General features: G+C 41.8%; 2 protein-coding genes across 8 annotated transcripts in view; both read right to left on the bottom strand.

Moving 5' to 3' along the window:
* The window catches only part of lmo7a (LIM domain 7a), a 62,657-nt gene that overhangs the window by 16,171 nt on the left and 20,804 nt on the right, over positions 1-25,682 (bottom strand). For all 7 annotated transcript variants that reach the window (XM_061692947.1, XM_061692950.1, XM_061692948.1 and 4 more), the window contains 5 exons: positions 22,540-22,646; positions 10,245-10,275; positions 9,637-9,750; positions 7,540-7,756; positions 6,578-6,830 (listed from right to left, as the gene is read on the bottom strand). In XM_061692947.1, the coding sequence (XP_061548931.1) occupies positions 6,578-6,830; positions 7,540-7,756; positions 9,637-9,750; positions 10,245-10,275; positions 22,540-22,646 (722 nt within the window). The remainder of the gene's footprint in view (positions 1-6,577; positions 6,831-7,539; positions 7,757-9,636; positions 9,751-10,244; positions 10,276-22,539; positions 22,647-25,682) is intronic.
* On the bottom strand, positions 8-6,571 carry LOC133411084 (LIM domain only protein 7-like). Its single transcript, XM_061692954.1, has 4 exons — positions 5,439-6,571; positions 4,801-5,085; positions 3,197-3,316; positions 8-2,155 (listed from the first exon to the last, which is right to left on the bottom strand). Exons 1-4 carry the CDS (start codon positions 5,753-5,755, stop codon positions 1,390-1,392), a joined length of 1,488 nt encoding a protein of 495 aa, XP_061548938.1. The 5' UTR covers positions 5,756-6,571; the 3' UTR covers positions 8-1,389.

Genomic DNA, 25,682 nt, shown 5'->3' with positions numbered 1-25,682 from the left:
CTAGGAAACCAAAGAAGGAAGGGGGTGGGGGGGGGGGGAAGCCACAGACAAGAGTGTCACATTTCTTCACATGGGACCTGATGCTGTCCACTTGTGCGCATCCCAAATGTTTTACACTATATCGTGTGTGTGTGCGCGCACGCATGGATGACATCATCTTTTCACTTTTACAAGACTCTCCAGGAAACACAGGTGAAGTACTTCACCCCCACGCAATTCGGCTTCAACGGGTGCTTTGTGGACGTGCAAATGGATGTTGTGGTTGCCATAGAGATCATTTAAGTTGCAACCTCCGTCGGCACTATGAGGAATTTCTGAAGGCTTTCGCGACCAATCGCAACACTTCGGTCAGTGTGATCAGTGGGAAGGTGCATTCCACACAATATAAACAGTATAAACAGTATAATTTTTATTTAATAAGGTCCAGTATTTTTTTTTAAATCCACTCAGTTGAGAAAACCCTCCAAAAGTACATTAAAATATCATATTTCCTCACACAGTGGCCAGGTGCTTTTATTTACTCAAGTGCAGAGTTAAAGTTGTAAGGTGGTCATCAGCTGGAGTATTATTATTCGTACATATACATTTTTCATATAAAGGCCAGAGGTGTGTATTTATTTAATTGCAGAGAGTACCAGTCATCTACTGTAGTAACGGTAGTATAATTTTTGTTGTGTTTCGGATCAACCCCACCCCCCCCAAAAAAAAAAAAAAATTCTGTGTTTATTCCAATAAATATTACATTGTATCAAGTATTATTTTACTTGTGGAACACAAAAATAGAATTGGACAGTGTTGCTCTGTTATTATCACATCATGGCCTCTCCCTATTGAAGATGATTTTTTCTCAACTTTTGTGTGTTTCAAACATTTCCTTTCCAATCCAAGGGAAATGTCTGCTTTACAGATGCCACGTCTGCTCTGCAAGCAGCGTCGGTTTTGGAGAAGACCTCTCTCGCACAACCATGCGAGTCTCATCATTTCAATGGACACTACCCGCTTGTGTTTATATCCACTTCCCTTTCAGCTTTACAGATGCCACCTCTGCTCTGTCAAGGTTGTGTGCTGTGGTACAAGTCGAGAGTCATAGTAAGGAGGCCACTATTTGAGGAAGTATGGTGTTAATAAAATTTGTTCACAAAACACACTTCCAAAAATAACCTAACATGCAGCAGTTGCATTGTTAATATCTCCATTAGCCAGTCAACAGGAAACCATACGAAAATATCCGATTTGAAAAACACAAACCCTCCAACCTATAGCAACAACAAAAAGAACAAGATATTTCCCAACTGTTTGCAGCAAACCTTAACAGAACTTGCAACAATAAATCCTTACTAAGTTGAGACATAAAATATTTCCAGCTAAATGTGGAACTGCAGAGCCTTCCTACAACTTGAGAGTCGTTAGCATCTCCACCATCAGCCGCTTCTTGTATCTCCGCTGACTAGCTTCCCTGATGGCCTGCCATCTCTGCAGGTCGCCCTCTGAACAGGAAGTTGGCGCACAGAGGCTGGCCTGATTGGCTGACACCTGGCTGGGCTGCGCAGTGAGCTTTCGGACCAGCATGTCGTCCGTTTCGGGACGCGGCTCCGTTCGGACGCGGGTGGATTTGTTTGCCGATGACTCCCGCGTGAGGGGGCACGGCGGGCACAGGAGCCTGGTCTTGAGTTCAGGAGGGAGGTCCCAGGGTTCAGGGATGGCCATTGGGGAGAAGTTGTCAGGGGCGCCCGACAGGGGGCGTCGCTGTTGCTGGATTTTCTCCCAACGTTGGACCACGTCGTCCTGCTCGATGTCGGGAAATTCCTCCTCCTCCTCCTTAGGAAGCTGCGTCACGATATTGATCTGTTCCTCCGACGTGAAGAGGCAACGTTTTGCCAACAGCGGGGTTTTGGCTGCGGCGAGCTCGCTGTTGGACTGGAAGGCGAGGGTCCGCCTGGCAAACATGTCATCGTTCTCCAAATCAGGAACAATGCTCTCGTAATCGATCGGGTCCGGAGGCTCTCGGGGGTCTTGGCGCCCTAACAGGGGCCATTGCTGACATTTGACCAGTCTGGGACCTGAGGTGGGGTCCACTGGGGGGAACGCCAGAGACGGGGTCTCTAATAAAGCGGTCCTGGGTAGGTGTGGGGTGCTGTGAGGGTGCACAGGATGACTGTAGGAGGAGAGGCAGGTAAGAGAGAAAAGGATAGAAAGGTGATGAGCGCATGCATGTGAACTGCAGTAAAAGAAAGAAAAGGATGGCGATCGATGGTGGTGCTGGTATATGTGGATAAAAGTAGTTCATCAGTCAGGGTTCAGGATGGACCAGGGGTGGGCAAAGTTTGGTGCTCAAGGTAATTAGAATAATCCTTAAAAAGGACAGATGGGCCAGGTTATTCGTAGATGAGGTTAAAAAGTGAATTGTGAAAAAAAAAATATGAATGAAGAATAACATTTATTTGATTTGTATTGTTTATAATTTATTAAATTATAATTATTTAATTCTTTAACATATCCATGAATGTTTTTAAAATGGTTTATTTTACGAGGATTTATTTTTGTATTTACAATAAATTAATTATTTCATGAGGTAAATGAATCGAAAAAAATGAATGCTGTAAATAAATTGTAATTCACCAATTTTAGAGAAAAAACAAATTGAAGCAACAAACCCTCGTGAGGATGAATAGTAAAGATGGATGGGTGGAAATATGACATCTTGATCATGCAAATGCTCGGCAGGCCGCATTTAAGAATGGAGCGGGCCGTATGTCGGCCGACAGCCACACTTTGCCCACCCCTGGGTTAGACCCCTGAACCTTAATTCTGCATCGAAGGTTAGCATTATGCTTCCAAGTTTGTGTGAAGAGTTAAGGGAAGTCCGTGTTCCATAAAGGCATGTTTGGATATGTGTGGTGTGGAAGAACGCAATTAGAATGAATGAGACCAAAATGGTGAGCCAACGGGACTTCTTTCAGATTCAACATTTTGTCAAAGGTCTTCCCAGGACAGTGGAAGCGGTTATAAATGTACATTTTCTTGCAGTTTGACTTCCTGTGGTCTGGAATGACCCCATGTCCAAACACTTCTGTCCACACTGTGTATTTTTTTTCGGCCAAAAAAGTACCTAGGATGGCAAATGATGTTATTGTTTTACGTAGGACGTCGGGACATTCTAGTTTAGAACGTCCCGACGTAGTGCAGCTGTATGGACCTTTTCCCCACAACGAGGGCGCTATGAGCCGTGGAGGGCCGAGGGGGGGAGGGGCCCGAGGGCAGCCGAGGAGTGCCGTCAGGCTCGGAATCGTCCGACGAGGAGCCCGACTTCTCGTGGCTGAGGTCGAGGGTGGAAGGAAAGAGAGGGAAGGGGGGAGGGAGGCAGAAGATGAGGGACAGCGACAGGGAGAAAGTCGGAAACGTTAGTGTGGAAAAAAATTAAGCGGAAATGCAAAGAATCCTGCACAAATGTTCAGGAAAACGACATGCTTGGAAGAAAAGGGAGGACAGTTCAGCAAGCAAGAAGAAAGCTGACACTTCATTAGGTACACTTGCACAGTCTAATCAAGACATCCAACACAAGAGCTGTGTCACAAAAATAATGCTCACTTTGGATTGGCACGAGTATATTTGTTTAACAAGGTCTATTATATTCCACTTTTCATGTCTCTGTGTGAACAATATTGTCTAACGATGAAAATAAACCGCAGTTTTTTTTTTTTCAATGTGGAAAGGGAGCCATCAATTTATTTGTTAAAGTAGACGATGCACCCAGTGATTAATCTGGGTACTGGTCTATTATTTCAAGAAATAATGTATTTTGTTTTCCTTTTTTTTAGCTATGTTTAGGATGCAGACCATCTCTAGACTACAGTTTGTCACAAATTTACATACATACAAAATATATTTGTAAAGGCAGAATTTCTGACACAGCTCATGTATTCGATCCCATTAAATGTCGGAGGTGTACCTGCTGAATTATCTTACACGTTTCTTCTCACTAGGGCCTGATTTACTAAAGGCTCGTGTGTTACAAAACGGGCTCAAACATGATTGCGTGCGCAAACGGATGTGAACGCTTATCTACTCAGGGGGCGCAACCAGGATTGTGTCTGCCAAACATACTAAATTCTTATTTAAAATGTTAATTGTGCGTCTGAAAAGCAAGTGCAAACTAGCACACAAAGCGATGTCAGCGTAGATCAAGAAATATGACAACTTTTACACGTATAAACATTTTCGAAACACCAATATAAATTATCGTGACATGTCATCTATTCAGCTGACTTGGAGCCAGTCACAAGAAGGAGTCATGCCATATCGCCTTTGACAAAACTCCTTTCCATGCTGCATTCATAATTTTAACGCACTGTGACAACTGGGGCTGGCCTTATCCAGAGCAATTGTGTTGTCCCAAGATTTAAACACAATATTACGCAGAATGGGCACATACCCGTACTTCCAATTGCCACCCATCCGAGGTGGGTTAAATCAAACAAAGCAAGGCTTTTATGCAGTTGTTGGCTGCACCAAAATTATCAGAGCGATCAATTTATTTTAGGTCACGCAATAATATGATTGTCTGCCACTAACACTTCCAATTCCATCACTTCAAACTTTATTTGCTCACCCCAATTTTCCATGGTGAAAACCAATATAAGTGCAAAAGCCTCTTTGAAATATGGCGGTCTTCACCACTTTTACACCTGTTGGCAATAGCGCACGCAATCTTGTGTGAGAACACACACTTTAGCACCAGCTATTTTGGGTCTTAGTAAATCGGGCCCTAAGTCGATGTGGACTCCCGTGCCCCTCACACACCTGAACCCTTGCATCTTCCTGTACCACGGCCTCTGAGAGCCCATCTTGATCTGGACGTGAATGTCCTCCTGCGGTGTCCACAACTTGGGCAAGAACTTGTGGTACGAGGGATCGCCTCCCACCAAGGGTCTGGCTCCCACCTTGCGGGCGTAGAGGTCGTCTTGCACGGGGTCTGCGTATCCCACCTCGTTGTCCTCGTCCTCGGAGTCGGCGTACAGATCACTGAAAAGGCTGTCAGAGGACACCGGGGGGCGGCGCTCGGCTTTCTGTTCTTCGGCGTCGCCGCTGCTTCGAGAGAGACGCCGCCATCACACGTGTGAAAGCATTTGGGTTATTAGGCAATCACGGCACACCAAAAGTAGAAGGGGCGGAATGATCCTGATCAGATCAACAAAAGCTTGAAACCAAACTACAGTCAAAAGTGCACAAAAAAGAAAAAAACAGGCAGGGCAAATATAGTCGTGCAGCTGAAAATCAACCCAGCTCAAAACAGGAAACCAAAAACCCAGCAAACAGCGCTGTTAGCATGAGCACATCCAAAGATGTCGCCTGATGTTACGACGAACAAACCGAATGCAAAAGTAAGCATCCATGTTTGCGTCCTCGCCACAACACAGCCACACCGCCGCTTGTCTGACCTGCGAGCAACACTGGGGCTCACGGTCACCCTCGGCCAGGGCCCCCCCGGCGCCCTTCCCGAAACCGACGGGCCGATGGGCACGGAGAAGTTGGCAGGGGGCGCCGGCGAGGGGCTGCGGAAGCGTCGGCTGGCGAGGTCATCCATAACGACATCGGGGTCCGGACGGTCCGAGTCAGAGTCGCTGCCGCTTTCAAACTCAAAGGCGCACTGTTGGTGAGCACTAGGGGATGCGGGACTTTTGTCAGGGGGCGCTCTGGCATCACTGAGGGTGCCGTTCCAGGAAATAGGAAGGAAACACAACAGCGGTACCAACATGGACCATCGGACCACATACGAACTTCACCGGCGTCGGAAGAAAACGAGTCACAATGTAAAAGTCCAAAGACATGGGCTGTGTTTGGAATCATTCACTCAATCCCTACTCCCTAAAACACTATTAAGGGATTTTTATTTTAATTTTTTTTTATATTGTGGTCTGTCTATATAGTTTACTCATCAGTCAATGAAAAATCAGTTTTCAAAAACTACTCAGGTGCCATTAATTCCCTCTGGCTGTTACAAAATAACAACGTAGCGGATCAATGTTAGCTGGTCGAACTTCTGTAAAAAAAAAAAAAAAAAAAAAAAAAAAAAAATTGAACAAATAAGTTATCATAACATTGTTTTTGTGAGTGTACTTGAAAAAAAATTATACAAATAGTCCATCGAAGATATTTTCAAGCCATGACTAACGAGACGGTGCAAGGCATCATGGGATATATTGCTTTTCTAGTGCCCATCGGTTGTTCACAACTTTTCTAGATGCATTGTGTGATATATGGAGGGCACTACATAGTGGACAACCGACACTACCTACTTAACCTGCCCTGTGTCACCTTTGAACTGGCAGAACTGCTTCCGACTCACAGAATTTATGCCTACAATCCACAATAGAAACAACCATGAGCTCATAGCGCTACCAAACGTAATATTATTTTTTCATGTCATCATATGATTAGGCGATTATACATTTATATGCTTTCACAATCATCATGGCCCTTTGAGGGAAATCAGTTTGACAGGCCTGAATGTCGTGGATACGGAGTGATTCCGAACACAGCCAAAACTTCAGTTCTTGATTTAGCCTTAGTACACTACCTAGTGATCGGGAAGTCGTCCTCCTCCCCGTGAACGGGGTTGGCCCAGCTGCGTCGGCTGTCGTCGTTGCGCTCGGCCCGTTTCTTCCTCAGCGGAGCGGGCACGTATCCCGTGGCCTTGTCTTTAGTGGGCAGGAACTGGTTGAACTGGGTGGTGACCTTCGGCGTGAGGGAAACGGAGCGGCGATAAGTAAGAGACTCCTTGTTATCGGCCATCCTGAAGGCTGCGTCGGCCTCGGCGTCGCTGCAACAACCTGGCGGGTGGAAGAGATAAAGAACTGATGTTTGAGCTAGTTCTGCTGGAAACTGACAAAACAAATTGATCACAACAATAAAGAAACAATGTTGAGTATTTGTTGCATGAAAGAGTTGATTGATAGCTCTGGTTTAACAAAAGATATTCTCTGGCTATGTAAAACATATGCCGTCCTATATGGCCGGATTTCTGGAAGAATAACAGCTATGTTGGCCCTTCCAAAAATAGCATAGTGTAACTTTTGGGGTGGATTGACTTGAAGAGGCAAATAACATTGGCTGTAGAAAACAAGACGGTGTGAATAGAAGGGGGAAAACCGTGTGTTCTGGCAAGAGTATGGAACCTTTTTTTCTCTTTTGGAAGCCTGTTCATTTACAAGTCAGCGTGGAGCACTGTGGAATGTCTCACTTCTCCGATTGAGGGGGGCGGATGGACCACAATGTGACTGCAAGACTCTCCTTTTTAACACACACCCGTTTATCATGCTTGATGATCGCCAGTGAACGTCCAGCAAAAACATTCCCTTGCTGAAACGAACCACTAGAGGGCGGCAGCTGTTTGTTTTCACAAAGACAACATTTTTGCGTCTTGCTGCCTCACAAATATTTGACAATCCAGCAAGATGAGGTTAAATATTTAAGGTAAACTTTGAAAAAGAAAGAACGGGAGTATAACACGGTGTGGGCTGTCAGTAAGCCGTTTCCTACCCTCGCTGCTGCCTTTGAGCGTGGCGTCCGATGAGATGCTCAGCGGTTGAGAGCTCAGAGAGTCCAAGCTGTCCAAGGAGTCGTCTCTCCTGTGTCCAGCTCCACTTCCTTCGCTGCCTCTTAACTGATGAAGCTCCTCTCGCTCTGAATACCAGTTGTCACCCAAATCGCTGTCTTGGACGCTGTTGCCTTTATGACCAGACAATTCTTGGAGAGCCTTTCAACACACACCCATGCAGATTGTGAGGAGGAGAAAAAAATAATAATAAAAAAACATTATTACAAGCAGTTATAATATTTAGCTCCGGCATGTGTGGGTGTGTTTGAGAGCACTCCCATGTGGAGAATGAACTCAGGCCTCTCGCTTTAACAGTTACACAAATCCTCAGTGTCCAACAAGCACAAGTTCAGTTCAATTCACTTCAGTGTGCTCCCTATTGAAGACAGAAATAACTAACTTTTTTTGACACTTTGCAGCCTGAGTGGTATGGTACAGGGGTCACCTCCCCAATGCAAGCAGATTGTTAGCTTTGAAAAAGTAAAAATAAATTCCTCGGTCTGCACCACTATCCGGAAAAATGCTAAACTTGCTAGCTCAACGACCAACAAACGGCATTCGAAACGTAAATCCGTAAAACCGCTTCATGCTTTGCAAAGACAACACACACAATAACCACAATGCCAATCAATACCTCATAACTAACTGACAAATTAGCTAATTAGCCAACTGACAAACAAGGCAAAACAATAAACTTGAAAAGCGAACTAAAAACATGAACTAACTTGCTAACTGCCTTGCTAACTAGCTAGCTGTCTAGTGAATAACGAAAACAACTAGCTGGTTGACTAGCTAACTGACTAACTGCTCAACTTGTTTGACTCGCTTAGGAACTTATTAGATAAGTGACCAAACAAAAACAAAGTGGCTGAGTAGGTATCTAACTAGCGAACTGGCAAAACAAACTAGCTGGCTAACTAGATAACTGATTAGCTAACAATTTAACTAGCTGAATGATTAAATATCTGACTATCTAGCATGCTAATAATGAACAAATACAAATACAGTAAATCACTGACGAGCTGACACACTGATTATATAAATAACTAGCTTAATATCTAACAATATGAACAGCTAGGCTACCATACTATCTGACTAGCTAGCTGAGTAACTATAAGACTACGCAGTTAGGGAACTAACTAATGAATGAGAAAAATAAACTAATGAACAAACAAACAAACTAACTGGCTGACTAGCTAACACAATGTATTATGTAACTTCCATCCATCCGTTTTCCGTACCGCTTCTCCTCAATAGGGTCGCGGGCGTGCTGGCGCCTATCCGAGCTGACATCAGGCGAGAGGCGGGGTACACCCTGAACTGGTCGCCACCCAATCGCAGGGCACATATAGACAAACATTCACACCTACGGCCAATGTTAAAGGTCTCAATTAACGCATGTTTTAGGAATGTGGGAGGAAACCGGAGTACCTAGAGAAAACCCACGCAGGCATGGGGAGAAGATGCAAACTCCACGCAGGCAAGGCCGGAGTTGAACCCGGGTCATCAGAACCGTGAGCCAGATGTGCTAACCAGTCGTCCACCGTGCCGCCATTATGTAACTTATGAGCTGAATAACTAACTACTAGTTGGCTGACTATCTAACACAATCAATCTAACCACCCCAAAAATAAAATGGCTGTCACTGTTAAACACTGTTAAGAAGAAGTTAATTTACAATTAAATAGGCATTGCACACTCACAAAGTCAATGCAGCCAATCCCAGTTCGAGGAGCATTAAAATATTACTGTTACATGCACAAAATGCGCCCAAACCAGTTGAGTCACATGTTGACGAGAGTGAGCAAGGTAGCAAACGACACTTAAATAGGCCAGTGAAGCCTTGGGATCAAATATGACTTAACACAGGTACGCCTTTAGCTTGGGCACCCCACCTGGCATGGAGGCTATGCCATGTTATCCCGCACATACCAAGGGAGCCTACAGCAATGCAATTGTTCAGTGGCTGTGAAAGAGGATTGAAATAACACTCGTAAAGAATTAAGTGCATGTTTTAATTGACAGATGTAGAGTGTCACCTTGTGAAGTGCCGTGCCCAGTAAACCCTCGAACGCCTTGAAATTCAGGTAAGGGCCATCGTAGGAACGCTCGCCCTGAGCTCTTCTACCCAGCCAATAAAGGGTGATCAGCACCTGTAGCATGCAAACAAACAATCACATCGTTGAGGTTTGGCAGAGTGTTCACGGAATTGAAAAATACATAAAGAAATCAATGAACTAACAAGCTAGCAGGCTGACTAACTAACTGAACAATTCACCATCTGACTAGTGGACATACAACGACTATGAGTCGGATTTTTCAAGAAACAATTGAAAATTTAACAGTAAATCTAACAATATACTTAATGTATAGTACTTCAGGGGTCTGACTCAGGGGCCATTTGCAACCCACATATCTTTTTGTGTTGGCCTGCGGCATATTAAAAGATATTACACTCATACTAATAACTTTTTAAAAATAAATTTGCTATGTCGGCTTTAAATAACTACTTAGCATATTTTTATTGTTTTATTTTTGGTGTTTTTTAAAATCAACCCACTGTGTGCTATAAACAAAATGACAAACATTTTTAAATCATCGGGGGAGGATGACCTTCATTGTCACCGACCAACAAAAGACAACTTACATTTGTGAGTCTCCGGTCGGTCTCTTCGTCACTGTGAGTGTGAAAAGGGCAGAAAAGAGAGGTCACTGTGTGTGCATGTATACGTGTGTGTGTGGACAACAAAATAGCAGCGTCCTACGCTAGTCATTGAAAGAGCTAGAAAGTGAGAGCACAGGCTGGACTACACTGCCCGCCCTTCACACAACAACACAAAAGGCTGCGAAAACATCTCTCTCTCACACACACACACACACACACAAGCAAGCACGCGCACACACAAACGTGTTGCTGAAAACACTATCACGGGATTCAAAGGGAACTGCTGATTTGTTGGGTCCTTTGTAAAGGACTGTATTAATTTTACCTTTATAAATTAACAAAGGCAGCACGGTTAACAAAGGCAGCACGGTGCATCACAGTTCTGAGGACCGAGGTTCAAATCCCAGCCCCGCCTGTGTGGAGTTTGCATGTTCTCCCCGTGCCTGCGTGGGTTTTCTCCGGGTACTCCGGTTTCCTCCCACATCTCCAAAACATGCATGGTAGGTTGATTGAAGACTCTAAATTGCCCGTAGGTATGAATGTGAGTGCGAATGGTTGTTTATTTGTGCCCTGCGATTGGCTAGCGACCAGTGCAGGGTGTACACCGCCTCTCGCCCGAAGGTAGCTGCGATAAGCTCCGGCACGCCTGCGACCCGCGTGAGGATAAGAGGAACGGAAGATGAATGAATGAATGAATGAATGAATGAATGAAATTAACAAATAACTGGGAAAAAAACTAAGGCGCGCCGTGTGGCGCTATTTTAGCTTCCCGTGCTAGCTGCTTCCCGAAAGAGCTTTTTGTGAACAAAGGGCTTTGACGTGATCTTCTGTGACTGGCAGTGTTGCCACAGCTCCCTTGAAAAGTAATTTAGCCGCTTTAGTGATTACTTGATTTTAAGAGACACTAAGTTAGATTATAAGTAACTTAGTCACATTAATATGTACGAAACGAACATCAAAGAATAGGAAGAACAGGAGCTGTCAATCACATATGTGACCCAGGCAAAATAAAATACAGAAACTGCCGCACACAAAAAAGCGAGGCAAATGAGGAAATATAGATTTACTAAGTGAATGGACAGTGTACTCACAGTTATTCAGAGATGCACACAAAAACAATGCAGTGTGTACTGACCCATTGCGGCTGCGTTGCGATCCAGACTATTCACCGCTCGATAGGAGGTAATGAATAATCAACTCAACAACAATCATAAACTCGAACTTTTTACTCTTCACTTTTTATGAAGGAAAATGACCAGTATAGCGAGAGTGAAGCCGCACACTTCCCAGCATTTTTATTTCATAAAGCCCTGACTGTGGGTTGTATGATAACCAATCGGTGATGTTTGCCATTTTGCAAGTTAGCTGGTGGCTTACCAACTGTGTAAGTTGCTCAAAAAAGTGGTCATATTAGAGAAATGTGTCACTAAGTAATGCGTTACTGGCATCACTAGTGACTGGTGTGGTACTTTTGAGTCAATCTGCTTGTGCTGACAAACGCACAGCACTGAGTGAAGATGTTGCCTGCAACATTAGATTCTTGCAGTGGGCACTTGCTAGCTAGCTGCTGAGGGGCTAGCTTCCATATGTTCGTCACTTGTGAGACTGGCTTGTACCATCTGTCTTTGTGCTGTTTGACAAAAAGAAACAGAGAAGATGTAGACTGCTATGTTAGCTTCCCATAATAACTGCAATCTGACTAGCTGACATATCACCACAGATATGAAGAGAAGACTAGATACTACACATGTCCCAATCCCCAACTTGTTCACTTTCGATCCTATATCGGTATTGCAACATAAGTAAGTAAGTCAAGAAAGTTGGTGGGGCGACGTTCCCATCTAAGGCAATACATGTACATTAAAAATAAATGAATTTTCATGAGGTTTACTTTTTCGTTAAGACAAAAGTGTGTGCTATCAATATAGAACATTTGAAATAAGAGCCAAAACAATATTTTTCCATGTGAAAGGTTATTCGCAGTTGTTATTGTATAGCAATGTGTGCAACCGTGTGCAGCACAATGTGCAGGCATCCTTATTTTGGTTTTAATGGTAACCGCAATCATGGAATGTGCCGACACTTTGCCCCCACTAGCTTTGCGTCACCGTAGGCACGCAGCTCAAAGGGGAATGTCGTTTCTACCTATTGTTTAAATCTATGCTCAACACAGGTGAAACAGGTTCCTACTTCCTGTCTTTGTGCTGTTTGGCAGGAAGGAGCACAGCATCAAGATGAAGACTGCTGCGTTAGCTTCCAGCTATCCAAAACTGGTCGATGCCATGTTTGTCACTTGTGAAGCAGGTTTCTACTTGCCATTTTTGATCTCATTCCCACTGCCTTGATATGACTCTCAGCCGGAGATGGTATTGGAACACTGAGTAAAGTAGACTGGTATGTTAGCTTTGAACTAGCTGACGACTGGCTAACTGCCACATGCTTATCACACATGAAACCGTTTCTACTTCCCAGCTGTGTTTCCATTCCCATTGGCTTCATAAGACTCAGAGAAGCATTATTAGGAATCCCACTCGTGTTCTAGGCAGGACACGCCCCGCTCCAATATTCCTCGCTGCAGGACACGCACTGCTGCAATTCGATTGGCTGCTGCATCCCGGTCGAACACGCTCTACTATTTCCAAAAGGGAAAAGAAGTATGTGACTTAAGTGTGCCGGCGTTAATATGAATCCCACAAACCGTAACCTGCCCTAATTCTAACCCATCCTATCCTTTAATGTTTTATAATGCATGTGTAATCGACATTTTATACTTGTGTGAAAGTGAATTTTAAACAATTAGGTGTTTTCACTGGTTAACTTCAGCACACAGGGCTTTGCTGTGGAGCATCCCCCCCCCCCCAAAAGTGTTGAATATCACCCGTGTCACAAAACAAAGCTGACAGTGTCAGTCTGTGCAGTGAAAACAACTACTTTCTGTATGCACATTGTGTACAGTTGCAATCGACTGTGTGTCGCCTCTGTTCAGGGAGACCCATAAACAATGATAATGACCCACACAGTACACCAGTGGCAAGATACTGTAAATGTACACTCATGCTGTGCATTCGTGCCATCATGCCCTATGCCCTGCCCGCTTTAATGTGATCGTTGCTCACGACCTGACCGGTACCCCTGCTTGGGTGTGGGTGGAGTGTAAAACAAGGATGGTTGCTTGATTCAACAGTAACAATGACATGAATGAATTTGATAACAAATGCTGGCGTTGGAACTACACACATTCCTTGTTTGTGATGCACACATTCTTGGCAATAAACTTGGGCTCAACTGTACAAGTTCAAGTGGTTAGTAATAATGGCGTGAGATACTGCAAGGCTTGCCATCAATCATATACTAAGAAATACAGAGCTTTTGTAATCAATGTTGATGCATCATCAAATTGCTAAATCTGACTGAATTTCCATGACCATAAGTTGCCTCCCCCCCCCCCCCCCCCGCCCCCCCCTTTGTATTATTAAGTAGTGAAAACCGAAGACAGAATTTGGGCAATGTTTAAAGGAGAGAGTGGGAAAAAAATATTATAATCAAGTATGTCAAAAACACACAAGGAATTTGTCTCCAGTAGTTGGAGCCGCTCTAGTACGACAACAAAACAAAATAACAACGAAATAGTAATAAGAACATTTCTGCACAAAATAATCACTCCAGAACAGGTTTAAAAAAGCATTTCTCTATGTATGGCATTCTGAAACAAATGTATAGAAGTGACTTGGCTTTTTTGCTGTCAGGTCAGAGGTCGCCAAAGCCTTGTTGTCAAAGAAATATTGCCCTATATTTGGTGAAACTGCAGTAGAGCAGATAGGAACGAAAGCAACGTCAAAATTGATGTTGGAATCAATATCAATATTTGGATCGATCCACCCACCACTCGTATCTTAAGCTGTTATGTCACAGAATATACTGCGCATTAAACATTTTATGATGAGAAAAAGCTAAACTTCCCAAACAGGAAGTGTCATCTCACACCCACTTATTTCAAGTATGCTAATTATACAGTACAAATGCACACAGCCATGAAATATTTATTTAGAACTACTGCATGCCGCTTCTTCTAATGGAGCTGGTGGTAGTAAGTTTCCACTGGGAAAGACTAAAAATAAAGCAAATTTAAATAACTATTTTAGTGGGTCCAAATCCTGAGAGCGTCACTGTTTTACAATCAGCTGACAGTCAGTGTGACTCGGCAGTGTGGTTAGTATTCTACTCTGTTATATTGTGCAGAAGTACTTATGGGGGGGGAGTTTATAGGCCAAATTGTACCCCCTCGTGCACTGGTTTTGGCCCGCAGTATGAATTTCAAAATGAAAAACTACATAAGACTTTGTGGTGGGGGGAAATAAGGATAAGTTGGGAAATTATTATGCATATAAAGAAAACTGAATGATAATTCCCAGATCTTCATAAGTTGATTTGATTTGAAAGTGCAATACTATATTTCTCAGTTCCAAATACATGTGACTTAAAGTTTTGCGCTTTAAAATACAATCACTGAGATCAGTCATTATGCACACACTTAGAAGACAAAATGAGGCACAATTGTTTTTAAGAAATGTGAGGTTGTTTTGTAAAATATATTTTTTAAAGTCATTAAATCTAAATGTTTTCCTAAAGTTAAAAAAAATAACATTTTCAAAATTTTATTATTTTCAAATGGAATTTTCAATTTGAAGATCAAATGCATTTATGTGCAACACCTAGCAACAAGATTGAGCTTCTATCGTCAGTAAGCAAAGCAAAGCAAATTTATTTATATAGCGCATTTCATACACATGGTAACTCAATGTGCTTTTCATGATTAAAAGCAATTAAAAACAAAGAAAAACAGAACATTTAAAACAAAGTAGGGAAAAAAAGTAAAGAAAACCATGGATAAATCCAAGAAAAGACAAGCTCCTGAAATAAAATGTTTATTGCTACAGGAACTATAAAAACAAAGATTGCTCACACCGCACACTTTACAATCGTGTGTGAAAATGAAGGTCACGTCTAGAAACCTGATGTGCCCACGCTGTACGCTGAGGTTCAGTAGCAAAAGTCTAATTAACTAAGTAAAATAAATATTTTAATTGGCTACTAGTTTGCAGAAACTAAATTCTGTGTTCTCTGGAGCACCTCACTGATTTCATAAGCACAACTATACACACTATATGTTTTAAAAACACAATTAAGTGCATGCACGCACACACAAAATACAATCCAACACTTGAACAGAGGAGGCAACCGTGCCAGGCGTTGCGTTGCGTCATCAAGTGTAAAAAGAGTGAGTGAATGAGGTCTGGTGTTTTACCATGAATAATACCACCCTCGTTTATGTTTATGGTGTGTTCGCCCTTGCCAACGCCGCTGCCGCACTTCCCAGTGACGCCACGTAGGAAGGCATGAAGCTGCCACACCCGACACACACACGCGCAACTCTTGTCCGCATGATTTGCATTCACATAGGAGCACTAGTGGGTGTGCTGTACCGCTTGTGGTAATAACAAGCATTCCTTCTGGAACATTTCCAAATTTGATACGCAGCCAACAATTGTAAAAATGAAGAAATCAGAGGACAATGTAACCACTGCTTGTCAATCATTGGCTCCATTAAATGGCGACCGCCGGCGTGACTTCGGACCCTTCAAGATATCATGAGGTACCCCTGCACGGGATAAAGAAACATTTCTGATAATAATGCTCAGAACGACAGTGTCAAAAAAAGATGACGTTTGCTGTCATTTGCCGGTTTCTTTTGTCATACGCAATACAACGCACCTCTAAAGAAAGACAAACATCTTATTTAGGTTGTCAGTTGTGCTTTGTGTTTACATTTATCTGGAATGCTACGAGAAATGTAACACTGGCTACTAGTTCTACGTTAGAGTAACTCTACTCAGTACATGCTTAAGAACTCAAGCTTGTAAAATCTACAAGCTAGTAGCTACTAATCTAGAAGCTATTCATTTTAATTATTATACATATTTTAACTCCTCAAGGGAAATTCAATTTAAACCAACGAGTTAGTACATACTCCAAGCTAAATAACTACAAGCCAGTAGCTAGCAAGCTCCAATCAAATCATTTGATTTTAATTTTATTCAGTTGACTGTATGTAGCATAATCCCTCAAGCGATATTGTTCACAACATACAAGTTAATACTAGCTATTAGCAACTAACTACTGGTTACTAGATAGTAAGCTGTAAGCTAGTACAATCTACAAACTATCAACTACTATATATTAAACCTGTAAGCTACAAGGTAGTACAAGCTATACTCGTCTGAAGGCTGTTCTCCGTGGAGAAGTTAAATAGTTTCCATGATTCATCTGGAAGACTTTAATTTCCCCGTCAGCCAAACAAAAAAAAAAAAACAAAAAAAAAAAGAAAAGAAAAAGGAAAGAGCTGGCGTTAAGTCGGCGGGGAATCACAGCTTCCAGTATGATGAATCAGGCCTGGTCAAATGTCATCTTAGAAGGTACAAAATGCTCTTCTAATCACTGGCAACTCTGCCACAACCTTCGCGATTGCTATACAACACGTTTGATATTGTCTGTACTTCACGTCACTGATAGCAACTCTTCCTTTTTTCTTTTCTGGATAACAGCTCTTCTATCGGAGGGCAGCTATCACAGGCGTGATGCAATAGGTTCACCACAAAGCTCAAAGGTCAGCACACACACGTCTGATAAAGCTTTTATGGCTGCCGCAGCAGTGCAAAAGTTCATGCGTATGTTACAAGTTCATAGGAACAATTGTTACAATCCTTACCCAGTCCGCAGCCTTGTAATGTTTCAATGTAACCCGTACACAAGTCAGTATCGTTGACGTACTGTTGCAACACATCCCGTTTCGATGGCAAACCAGTCGGGTAGCGTTGGAATTCTCAAAATATTTTGGATGAGGGTTCAAACACTTCTTGCTTTTAACTTCCTATTGATATGTTTTACTGTATTTTGCCTGTGCTAATAGTTGTCGGTGTTCATTTATTCAACTCCAGATAGAAAGAAACATCTGTTAAGGTTGAATCAACATGTTTTTTGGGAATAATATTACACAATCTTACAGGAATATCGTTATATGTGTCAGGTTTAAAATAAAACAAAATCTAACCTTAGTGAGGATAAGCGGTAGAGAAAATGGAGGGATGGATGGATGGATAATTCAAGAAATGTGACGGACTGGGCAGAACTAAAAGGTCGTGTCACTCTTAAAGATACGCCATACGAGCTAGTACGGTTGTAACGATTCATTCAGTACATAAATCGATTTAAATTGGGTGTAAAAGGTAGATCAATCAATTCTATCGATACTAGGAAAAAACATTGGATTGAAGCACGGCACTCTTTAAATGGATGTGTGTGTGTTTTACTTTTAGCATTTTTAATGATGAAAACAAACATTGCTCGATTTAAGTTTTCCTGTCTGTGATGTCGCAGCTGATTATGGGAGTATCAAACTAGTTTTTTGTTTCTTTGTTTTTGGCGGCACGGTGATCGACTGGTTAGATTGTCTGCCTCACAGTTCTGAGGACCGGCGTTCAATCCCCGGCCCCGCCCGTGTGGAGTTTGCATGTTCTCCCCGTGCCTGCGAGGGTTTTCTCCGGGCACTCCGGTTTCCTCCCACATCCCAAAAACATGCATGCGAGGTTAATTGACAACTCTAAATTGCCCGTAGGTGTGCATGTGAGTGGGAATGGTTGTTTGTTTGTATGTGCCCTGCGACTGGCTGGCAACTAGTACAGGGTGTACCCCGCCTCCTGCCCGATGACGGCTGGGATATGCTCCGGCACGCCCGCGACCCGCGTGAGGAGAAGCGGCTCAGAAAATGGATGGATGGATGGATGGATGTTTGTTTTTGGTGCTATTGTGTGTAAATCGGTAGTATGGACACATTTTGGTTCCTACGCTTCATGCTAGGACAAACTACTATTAGCTTGTAGCTATTTTACAACAAGCTGGTACAAGCTACAATAAACAACATGCTAGTACAAGCTAGTTATGTACTTAAACATTCAAAAATACAAAGAAATCAGAGGTCGAACTTTGGAACAGATTGAGTTACTTTTTAGCAGTTTCAGTAAACATGCGAACATACGCAGGTGAAAACAACCCCTTCCATTGTGCTTGGCAGAGGGACTGAATGTGTATCGCTGCTTTATAGCTAATCATATTTTGGGGGGGCCCATAAAATGAAAGGTCTACAGGCCTGGAGTGCAACGAGGGTGCTTTAGAGGGACTTTGCCGTGCCAAAGGGAAATTGAGGCTGAGAATAGCACTGGTCACAATGGAGGACATGCGGCAAAAACAGCTGCTGGAGGCCACTTTCTCTTGCCGCGCGCGCTCTGATCAAGTGAAATGAAAACGCCTGACTCCTTAACTTAACTCCTCCCAGTGTTACTGCCTGCTTTTTTATGAGTTACACTATCTCAACTAATAAATTCCTGTCATGGGAAACACGGCCCAATATCGACACTTTTGACTTCTTCCCACCCCCCCCAAAATTCAAACACATGCTACTCGAGTCTCTTTTCGCAATGAAAGACCCTCTCAGCACACAGAGGGATAAGTAAGCGCACCCCCGTATGCATTGCAGAATGCAGGGGGGCATTCGAGGACGCTATTAAAAGCTCCTTTTCAGAGTTACGATACCATTCCGATCAATCCTGCTTGTCAAACCAACCCCGGACAGCCTAAAAATAGGACGGGGGTTCCACCTTCTTCTACCACTTCTCTCCTTCTCTCACATGGTGGCAAAGAGAGCTGAACCAGAACAAGTGCGATGGCAAAGTGAACCAGTAAATTGAAAAAAAGTCCATTGGCGTAAATGCAGCGCATCTACTGTTTCCCCTCAAACAGCGGCTGGTGGAGATGTTGTAATCAACTGCAGAGTGGACAAGGTTCAATATTTGCTGACATTATATTTGATAATTTCCCCCAAAACAAACAATTCAGCTCGATTAAAAGAATATATATTACAACATGTAGTATGTCAAGTATCTATTGGGGTTAAAAGCCTTTTCACGCTTCACTTGGTGTTCACATGGGACTACGGCAGACCTCCTCCTATATTACCCCCACCCCCTGCATGAAACAATAAATAACTAAATTACAATGTACACCCTTGATGTACAGTATTGGATTTTTCTTCACTGCCTTTCTTCCTTTTTTCTTCATGTCTGCATGTTTTTATGTGGTTTATTACAAGACTGATACAAACGGAAACAGATACAATGTACAGTATTGTTAACAACGTAAGACATGAAACAAAACGACAGAAACGGAAGTAGCCGAGAAGATAAGCGACGAGTTTACGACTCATTCCAAAGCTCCATAAAGAAAAAGTGTTTGACGCACTGATATCATATTGTACCATAGGGCATCATTGTTGGCTCGGAGGGTGTGTCACGATAACATGGCAGATTTGTTTGTTTAGCGTACGTACAGTTGATCTCTCTGTCTTTTATGTGCTTTCAACATCACTTTCTGGGGCAACCAAGCATGGCTAATCCCACCCCGGGTGGATCATGGGAAAGAAAAAAAAAGAAAAAATGCTGGAAAGTGCCTGTGAGAAGGAGCTCAATGACAGACGCGTGACAGGACGGGCGCTGTTACGACGCGCCAAGGCCACAAGTTCATTCCCTGGGAAAAGGCGGGATAACATCCAAAGGATATCGAGGGAAATTGTGGATTAAGTGAAAGCAGCGTTATTAAATACCAAGTTAACAAAGCAACAGTAAACAAAATTCAATAGTTTGTCATCAATCTTGCAGCTTTGTCAGAATCAGCAATGATGATAAAACCGGTCGGCCAATCAAAAGCAGGTTTCCTTGCAGTGAAAGGACGTTACCAGTTGGTGGCGCTAATGCGCCATTAAACTGCTTTGCCAATCAACACCACAGAAGAAGAAGAAAGGACAATACACTAGGTACAGTTGTGTTTTGTGCTCAGATTCTCTGCTTTGTATTTTTTTTTAAAATTACATTTGAATGATTATTTATTGCGTAGATAGATATGGAGTGTATTTGATCATATTTGTACGATTATTTTTTTAATGAAGAGGTATATTATTCTAGTTTTTATTTTGGGTTGGAAAAGTCTCCCCCCAGAGTCCTAATGGTACCCCCTCCATGGACCATGAAGCAGCCTGCTGTCATTAGAGTGCCGATAAAACAACAATTACAAGGTATTGGCCTCAGCTCCATCTTCCATGTTGACAAGCATGTGAAAATATGATTGCTCGCTCAGCACCTGTCCTGTACGTCCATTAAAGCAGTGATTCTCAATTGGTGGGTCAGGACCCAAAAGTGGGTCGCAGACAGCTAGTAGTCTATTCCTATTCTGATTTTCTTCAGTACAGCACGGAGGCGTACCGGGTTCCCACACGGAAAATGGTAGAAAAGCGACAAGAAATATTTATTCCTTGTGCTCAAGCCACTAGTTGATTCTGTAAACAAATACAGTGCAGTTCAGCCTTTGGCTGGCCGATGTCATGGCAAGCAATATGCCTTTGGCGCTGCGGCAAACCCATTTGAAACGGCATTTAAAAATATAATATTCTGTTTATGTTTTCAGAGGCTATCTTTAAACCCCCCAAAATCTTTGTTCTAAATTTCTATGAAAGCGGGTTGCAACTTCGCAACAATAGGAAGATGCGGGTCCCAGGTGATAACGGTTGAGAACCACTGCTCTAAAGTGTGCCTCACCTAGTCGGCTCTCTCCTGCGGCCTCACCTGAGGGCAAAAAGCGAACAAGTTGTTCGACATGCCGCTCTGCTGGCAATACTACAACAACAAAAAACAACTAAATGACTGTATTGCACCTTCAACCCAGACGAGGGCCTCACTTTTATTCCTCTGAACTGAATGTTACTTCCAACCAAAGAAAGTGATGGGATCAAAACATACCAGAGATTGCATCAGTGAATCATACTTCATCAGAAACAAATAACTTCAACGTGAACATACATGTCAAACTAGAATGGCGCTTCAAAGCCAAAGCCAAACAATCCCAATTTGGATCAGCACCAAATTGTGCACATTCATACAGTAGATAACGCACACGCTGCATATGCTTGTTTTCGTCATTTAGATTCGTGCACTTTTCAAATGGAAATTAAAATTGATAATTGTTTTGCAGTGACAACAAGCATCGGGGGAAAAAAACAAAGTTTTATTGGTGGTCGAATAAAAAAAAAAAAAAGAATTCTTGGAATGTTTACAAATGCGAAAAATAAATCCTGGCACTTTGGCATAAAAAATTCATGCGGTCTTTTCTGGGTCAGTAGTTTCTAATGTAATACTGCTGTCAAAAATGCATATTGGAAAAAATAGACAAAAGTGGGAAAAAAACTAAAAACCAGTTCCCGTAAAAAAGCATGCCAAAACAACATGTGGCACTATAACCTCAAATCTTAAGTGTATTTTAGCCAATCAGAAGCCAGAAGTCAGCAATGCCGAGAAAAGACACGATAACGACAAAAGCAAACAGAGGAAAATTACACACGCAAATAGGGAAGTGGAGTAAGTAATTAATAAAGTAAGTCATCCGGGGAAAAGGCGCAACGACATCACAGGCGAATAGAGGAAAATGTCAAAAACAATCTTGCAATATTAACAATTTAAAAAATATTGCCGACCCCCACAGAGTGCCGTCCTGAGTGGCTGCCCATATTAGAAACCACCGCTGGCCACAAATATTGCAATTTTAACAGTGAAAAAAATATATATACATATATATAGAAACTATTTTAACAACAGAAAGGGGAGAGAAAAACAAACAAACAAAAACAAAAAAACAGGATATGCACTTTAATCCAGTTCTGCAACAAAATTGTTTGCGTTCCTGTTAAGCCAATGCGCCAGCTCTCAATAATGTTTAAAGGAACGCTGAGGTTTTTTTTTTTTTTTTTTTTGCATAATCCTGCGAGCAAAGAACAAGATCACCTGCTCATGCCTGAATTTTGACGTTTTTGCACTACTACATTAAATAATAATGAAAAATACTAACATTTTAATCAGTATTGGAAAATAACATCCGGATCTGCACAAAATTTCAACAGGTTCTTCCTTGACCTTAACCCAACCACTGCGATTCCCTTTTGCGGAAATTGGTGAAGTGCTTTTAAGACTATTCTGCCAACAGACAAAGGGCAGTGATGATGCCGGTTGCAATTAATAATGTGCTCATGTGCTGCCAGTGCGGAGCTACATTCAAAGTCTCATTCATATGCTACACAAAAAAAAAAACAACAGAAGCATACGAGCAGAGGTTAGCCGCTTACTTGACCGTGACTCTGGACGACAAGTCTTGGAGGTCTCCGGGGTGAAAGAGCTGCGCCTCCTTGAGTCCGAGCTTGAGGCAGGCCTTAAGGAAGACGTTAATGTTGTCCTGGATGGATGAGAACAAGAGAGCACGAATGAGAGCTGTCCACCACCACCACAAACAAAACAAAAAAACAAGTAATCACTCAAGAATTTTCTGGCAGCACAAGCGACGCAGCCTGCGACGCACTGCTTCCAAAGTTCATATCGTACAGGCAGGCAGGGAGGAGCATGTGCGTGTGTGCGCGCGTAACAAGCAGCTGACTGATGGCAGCGACGCCACCTGTGGGCAGGGCTCGGGTGAATGAGGAAGTGTGACATCACAGGCTTTTTGGTTTTGTTCCTCCTCCTCTTCCTCACACACGACCTGTGGAATCTGAGGGGCGGTGGTCTATTTTGGAGATGGTTGCTAGGAGACGTCAGGTGATAGAAACTCACAAAATCTTACCCTTTACATTTCCTTATAAACTTTGGGGCAATTTAATTAATCAATTGTCATTACATAAATGAATTTATTGATTATCATTTCAGAAGAAATTTTATATTTTCTACAACTACTTTTTTCTGATAATGTTTTTAATTGATCAGTGTATGTTCATCTTTATTCAATCTACAGTGCAATCGGTCTAGCTGAATGTTTTGAACTCTATTTAAAGGTACCGTAATTTATCGTGTATAATGCACACAAGTCAATAGTGCGCATTATACATAGGTATAGGGGCAAATGGGAAAAAACTTCGCCATCTAGTGGTTATGAAAAAGCTGTACACTTTCATTCCAATATGAAGGGTACGTATGACTGCATATATGTACAGTTGTGCTTAGAAGTTTACATACCCTGGCAGAATGTGAAATATTTCATTTATTTTTTTTTTTTTAAATATGACTGATGACTGAACAACAACCATCATTCATTTCTTTATGGTTATGTTTTGTTTAATGATAACGCTTTTCTGAAATGCTTGACAGTTTAATTTGAATTCCATTAAAATAAAATTAAATGTGTTTCGCCTGGTCCTTCATGTTTTCTTTAAAGAATTGTACCCATCTTACAAAATCTGCCTGGGTAATCAAACATATGAGCACAACTGTGTGTTTTCTAATTTACTAAATAAAAGTAGGGCTGTGAATTTCAAAATAAGAGAATAATTCTTTGAAAAAAAAAAAATACAGATAATACTTGTTTTGATCATATGGGTAGAAGCATAATCATGCATTGTAAAAATGGATTATACATAGGTAGAAGGGTTTTCCAGAATTTTGAGGTCAACTTTGGGGGTGCGTATTATACATGGGTGCGCATTATACATGAGAAACTACGGCGGTATATCTTTAGAGATATAATGTATTTGTATTGTCATTTAATTATATTCTGGCTGCAGCTAATGATTATTTTAATAATCAATCTGTCAATTATTTTTTCAATTAATCAATAAACTACGATTTTTTTTAATTTCCAACCCTTTATTGAAAAACAGGACATTATTTCAACTTGACTGTACAGAAAATGCAAAAAAAAAAAAAAGAATAATAAAAAAATAAAATAAAATAAAAAAGATTACGATTAAATTACTGGTCTGGTTTGTAAAATGTCAGAAAATATACAAACATGTTGATTATTGGATTTCAAAGGCACACATTTTTTTTATTATAGTTGTATTAATATCTTAGTATTTTTTTCACCAAATTTTTTGTTATACCATGCCGCCCAGTATAATAATATATAATAATAATAATATATTAATTTATTCAATTAGTAACCACTTGTGAAATTTTACATCAATCGGTGTATTTCTTTATTTTTATATATAATTTTTTTCCCCACATCATTAAAATAAACATCAATAAGTAATCGACCTATTAGTTCATGTTGTATGATTATTTGATTTATTAATAAATAATTATTTTACATGAATATTCATATTACTTATTGATTTCTTAAATTACATTTTGGGTCGATTGGAAGGATGCATTTCTTAACGTTTTGAAATCCTGCTTCAGCCCAACAAGACTTCAACACCTGCAGAACTTGACCGCCGGCGGCTTATTCTGGAGATAGTTTCCTCAAGATGCGAAGGTAGAGAAACGGACCAAATATTAGCCTAAAGTGAGTCAAATGAAGCTTGTATTAGCCCATTTTACATGCAAATGCGCAACATGATGCATTTCTCTCCGTGCTAAAGCGAGTTGCGAGTGCGGACGTGGGATGACATCATCATGGTCTACGATAATTGCTGGGTAGGCTCTATATTTAAAAAGGCCCAAACATGCTGGCTTCGTAGGCCACTGTGGCTGCCCGCGGGACAATTACACAACCAGCCTGTCTTTGTAATAAATACAGGATTCCTATCATTAATATGTAAGATTAAAGGAAACCAACAAAATAAAGCCCTTGAGTTAAATGCAAAATCTGCTGTGGATTTTGCATTTAACTCAAGGTTGGGGAAACATTTCATTTTGGTACACCAAGCTCGGAGTACCAAACTAGGGTCATATATTCCCGATGCCAAGATCAAACAAATATTTATTATGATATACCAATAATGTGTGGGGTAAACGTCTTCCTTATATTTAGAATTGCACGGCACGGCTGGATCAAATCGTAGCAGGACTGAGCGCTGCAGCAAAGTGGAGACTGTGGATTATAATAGAGCAGTGAGCAGCGCTAAGGTACAGCAGGAGGTTAAGATAACATTAGCATGGTACATTTCCAGAAATGTACCATTTGGAACAAAAACACCACCAGCAACAACAGCAATGGAGGAGAGTGAGGGTCTCGTATTATTTCATAATAAGACACGTTTTATCTAACGGGACACAAGAAAGCAGAACGCTGCAGCCAAGTGGAGACTGCAGCGCCCAGAGCATTAGGATAAGTTTATGTTAGCAATCCATGTACTTCTTTATTTTTTTCCATTTTATACCAATCGAGAGGAGACAAGCTCACAACAACAATGGAGAAGAAAGAGGGTCTCCTGTATTTACTTCTTAGTACGGAGACAAATTTTAGCCAAAGGAAGAATGCGGGCAGCCAGAAAATGGATTGCTGCAGCAAAGCGGAGACTGTGGCATTTAATATTTCAATGTCCTGAGGAACAGGAGT

This window comes from Phycodurus eques, chromosome 12 (assembly GCF_024500275.1).
Source record: "Phycodurus eques isolate BA_2022a chromosome 12, UOR_Pequ_1.1, whole genome shotgun sequence".
Lineage (NCBI taxonomy): Eukaryota > Metazoa > Chordata > Actinopteri > Syngnathiformes > Syngnathidae > Phycodurus > Phycodurus eques.
The sequence above is the reverse complement of the archived record's forward strand: the minus strand, read 5'-3'. Positions and strand labels throughout refer to the sequence as shown.